This window comes from Sinocyclocheilus rhinocerous, unplaced genomic scaffold (assembly GCF_001515625.1).
Source record: "Sinocyclocheilus rhinocerous isolate Xijiao unplaced genomic scaffold, SAMN03320098_v1.1 scaffold1622, whole genome shotgun sequence".
NCBI classification, from domain to species: Eukaryota; Metazoa; Chordata; class Actinopteri; order Cypriniformes; family Cyprinidae; genus Sinocyclocheilus; species Sinocyclocheilus rhinocerous.
In genome coordinates this window covers 135,318-140,143 of record NW_015654513.1, presented here as the reverse complement: position 1 = coordinate 140,143, position 4,826 = coordinate 135,318, and the positions used below count along the sequence as shown (strand labels likewise).

At 37.1% G+C, this 4,826-nt stretch overlaps 1 protein-coding gene across 1 annotated transcript in view; it reads left to right on the top strand.

Moving 5' to 3' along the window:
• Positions 1 to 3,406: 3,406 nt before the first annotated feature.
• Positions 3,407 to 4,826, top strand: part of LOC107717406 (carcinoembryonic antigen-related cell adhesion molecule 5) — a gene marked incomplete at its 5' end in the record, with an annotated part of 10,053 nt that continues 8,633 nt past the window's right edge. Inside the window, 1 exon segment of the mRNA XM_074560102.1 lies at positions 3,407 to 3,506. Coding sequence (XP_074416203.1) covers positions 3,407 to 3,506 — 100 coding nt within the window.

The window sequence follows — 4,826 nt, the reverse complement described above, 5'->3', positions numbered from 1 at the left end:
AGCCTTTATTTACATTATTTACAGGCTCCATAGTCGAACCTAACTGGTCCAAATAACATCCATAGTTGCACTTACGAAAAATTTGGAAAAACAACAACACAAATAATAACTCAAAATTCTTATTGGTGGATTATGGTAAGGGGCGTTACATTTCTGACGCGTGCTTGTGGTTTTTCGGCCAATCACAATGCACTGGGTCAGTTGGCCAATCAGAGCAGACTGCGCTTGTCAAAGGAGGGGACTTTGTTGAAAACGACGTGTTTAGAGGCGGGGCATAGAGGATTTACAATAATGTACAGTATTTGAAAAATAATGTGTTTTTTGAACATTAAAGCATGTCAACATATTCTGTTACACCAAATACACAAAATAATGATCTTTAAAAAAGCATCATATGACCCCTTTAATATTTTTCAATTCAATTCTAATTTCCTATTTTTCATAAACAACAATGCAGAAAGGAGACTGTTTGTTAATGTAAATTTACCAGTCAGCAACCTAAAAAGTAGGTTTATGTCAAATTTAGGAAATTATCAGAAATACTGAGCAACAAATAGCTTTTTAAATACATTTATTATCAAAAGCGTTTTATATTATATTTGACTTTACTCAGATTCCTGACATTAGATGTCGACACAAAATGTATATTTGTATATTTGAAGACATGTACATTTGTGGATACATTGACATTAACACCATTTTCAGAATAAATTGCTCAGATTACATAACACAGAAAAACAGAGAAAATAAATTACATTAGCGATAAAAATGCTTAGAGGGTAATAGACATAATAATTACGTATTAACTATATGTTGTTCATTGGTTGTACTCAATACTCACTTGATCATTTTGCTGTGACTGTGTGTCCTTTTTCAAGCAAGAACATACTAAACATGAAAACATTTTTCTAGTACTAGATGGAAACAAGCAACGAATATGCAAAGGCCAAATGTAAATCAGTAGACTTGGTTCCATCCAAGTTATGCAACAGCAATGAAGAGTTGAAAGTTTTCTTTATATATTCAAAATGATACCGACTGCCACTCCTGTCTCTCTTAGGTCTTTATGCAGTGTTCCTGGTTCCATCAAAAAACCCAGTGGTTGTTGGGACCAATGTCACTATAAGTATGAATGACACTGGGACCATTACAGTTGGGCTCTGGTTATTTGGACCTAGTACACATGCGGTACCCAGGGGGCATTATTCAGGGAACTAGCCACCAAAATGGAACAGAATTTGAAAGTTCTACATATCAGCTCACCTTATCGTCAGTAACTCTGATTAATTCTGGCCTGTATGTATTTGAAGCATTGGGACCGATCAAAACACATGCAGAGATTACATTAGATGTTCAGGGTAAATTGAAGAAAGATCCTCTTATCCTACACACTGTAAAAATGAAATATTCACAGAACTTTAAAAACTTTAATTCATCTACGTAGGAAATGTATTCCCAGAATTTGTTAAGTTACTTGTCCTAAAATGTCATTGCATAAACTGTCTAGATTGTAAAGATTGGTAAAAAATTAGCCATTGAACTTTGTTTTTAGGTTCACTGTTCACATTTGGATGTTATCATGTGAAACACTTTTTTTATAATTATATTAGGGCTGTCAGTTTAACGTGTTAACTTAATTATGATTAAAATATTTTTAACGGAGTTAACGCACTGGCCCCGCCCCCAACCTATACGTCATCTTACATTTTATACAGTTGACTGTTGACAAATATGATGCAGGGCAACAACTCCATAAATGCAGTTATGCCCTAAAATTCAAGATATTGGTGCAAAAAAATGCCCCTGTATGAGTTTTCTGTCACATATTTATATAATAGGATAAGTGATATCACACGAGTGCTGATTTTGGCCCGAATAAAACGAGTTTAAATGTGATTTTATGCAACAGTTTAGTAACCAAGAAGTTGATATTGTGTTATTTTAAACACAATATTATGTGTTTTTGCTCAATTTTGCAGAGAACATATTACCTTTAAAGTGGTCATCGGATGCAAAATTCACTTTACATGTTGTTTGAACATAAATGTGTGTTGGAAGTGTGAGTACACATCCACCCTATAATGATAAAAATCCACCCAGTGTTTTTTTTTTTAAATCCCTATTTTAAAATCCCCTTTCTCAAATCAGGCTGTTCTGATATTCCTGTCAGAATTATGTAGTATTGCACAGGCCGCTCCCACGACAGTTGATTGACAAGGCCGCCTTACCTTAGACCCGCCCTGAGTGAGCTGTAAGCTGTCCACCATTGTGTCGACTCCGGTGCAGGAGCCGGATAGTGCCAACCAAATGTGGGCCACCTTTGGCAAAAATGTGGCATTATCGACAAAGGCTAATCAGGGTGTAAACCAAATGTGGTCCACATATGTTTCAGCAAATGTGGCCCAAGTATATTAAAACGTATCTGGGCCGGTTTTGGCACAGTAAGCACTGGCTAATGTGGTTGTGAGCCTAAAGTGGCCCGCTACTGGATGTACAACAGCAATCATCTGAATGTCTATGGTTCAAGTTATAACCTTAGAAACACAACTCAGAACATAAGTGGACAGTACGCCTGCGTTGCCAAAAATGCAGTCATGCTCAGTTCTGTTGCATTGACAAAAAAGATTCAAATAGTTGGTGAGAACACACGTACACTAAATATGTTTTTATAAATTTCTAATGATTATTCTTGTGATCATTTTTATCTCCATTACATTTTTTCCCTTTATTTAGCTCCTATGTCATCAGTGACAGTGAATCCAGCAGGCTCTCCAGTAGAAGGCAATGCTTTTAATCTAAGATGTAATATTACCTATTAAGTTCCGTATCAGTTACAAAATATTATTACTTGCAAAACAGTCAAACAGAACAGATTCACTTCACCTATACTGTACCCCAGTTTCATACTGTATCCTCAATATTAATTTGCTACTTGCCCATGAGGATTAATACCTGTAGATTTTATTGTAATGCATTGTTTTCTGTTAATTCAATTGCTTCAGTTTTAAATTCAGACTGTGCATAATGCAGCCTCATTCAAAGCACATTTACTGAACTCTTTCAGTACAGTAACAATGTTTCTCAGGTCTATTAAATATAACTCCACCCCATATAATTGCTGTTAATAGTGTTCATCGTCTGTTTGATTACGTCTTTAATTGATTTTTCCGTACATTTCTGCCATATGTACATTGACAGTCACCACTGATAAGCTACCACTAAATATTGTAGAAACTTAATTTGCTGTAAAGTTACTTTGCAATGATTTGTATCGTGAAAAGCGCTGTACAAATAAACTTTAATTGAATTGAATTGAATTAATGTTGTGGGGCCAGTGGACTCCATTCATTGGATGAAGAATGGAACATACCTGGGTGCCCGATGATACGATCACTTTCTTCAATAACAACTCAATCTTGAGCTTAGTGATGACAGACTGTACCAGTGTGCTGCTAGTAATGCTGTCAGCAACATGACCAGCGAGGCCTACAATCTTATGGTCAACTGTGAGTATGATATTTCCAGAACATCCATGTTTCTTGTTATTGTATAGATTAAGATGGGGTAAGATGTCCTCGCACCTTTAATTTTTCTCTTGCCTATAGATAAATGGTCATGAAAGGTCATCTCTACACATTTATTGAATGATTATGCTTTGGGGTGGCTCAATACCGCAAAATAAAGTCCTTTTATGCAAAACCATTTATCTTTATTTACAGATCAAGTATAATATTAGTGTAGTGATGTTGTCAAAACGTCACCATCATTAATTAGGTGGCCAATGAGCGACTGCCTGGTTAGGGTATATAAGTTGGTTAGTTCTGCCTCTTGGAGTGCGTCATGGTTGAAAGCCCGCCCCTTCCCTCCTGTTATGGCCTTCCATGTGTTGTTAGGCTGCTGAGATATGCTGGGTGCGTGCGTTGTTTGCTCTCACGCCTGTTTCACACATACTCCGTCTGCAGTGCGTGTGCGTTGCGTTTTTTTTTACGCACCCATGTTAACGGATTAGAGCTTTCACGCTGCACGCGGTTGCGGTCCGTCAGTGCGTTCCAGGTGCGGTGCGTCTGCAGCAGTGCAGCGATCGTTTACGCACCGAGTCTATTTTTGCTGTGCTGCACGCGCTGAATTAAAGTGACAGCGCTTTGTTCGCGGTAAAAATGAACATGGGTTGAGACTGAAATGTAGTAATTTCACAATAAATAGATATAATTAAAGTCTACTGTGTTTCACGGGCTTTTTGGCTAGGTTTAAAACAAATAAAAGTGCACTTTTAGATATACAAGGCAACATATGCACTTGTGTCTTGTGGAGGTAGAAAAACAAAGTTCTTTAAGACCCGCTGGACTGTTTGTAATAAAGATTTAAATGTAAAAGGCACGAGAGCCGACTGTTTCTGTCAGTGGTAAGTTTTAATTTAAAATATTTGTGATAACCTAACACAAGAAAGCTATATGCTGTATTCAAATGTGTTTCCACTTGCTTGAGCAACTTAATATACAAATCTAGAAGCCAAATGCATGTAATACGTTGTTTATATTAATTGAGTTTAAACGTGAATATGTCTGAAAGATTGTGTAACTGTACTGTGATAAAAGAGGATCACAATGCTGAAAAAAGCACTTTCAGTATAGGCTAACTACGTTTGGATTTGAAATCAAAATAATGAATAAATGTTGTGTTTGTGGTAAACAACCGCGGATCAGGAGCGAACTGCAAGCGCGTCCTGTGTGAAAGCACAATGAGTCCGTGCTGCTTCTGCACCGCATACGTAACGCACTCGGACCGCATACGCACTGCAGACGGAGTATGTGTGAAACAGGCGTTTA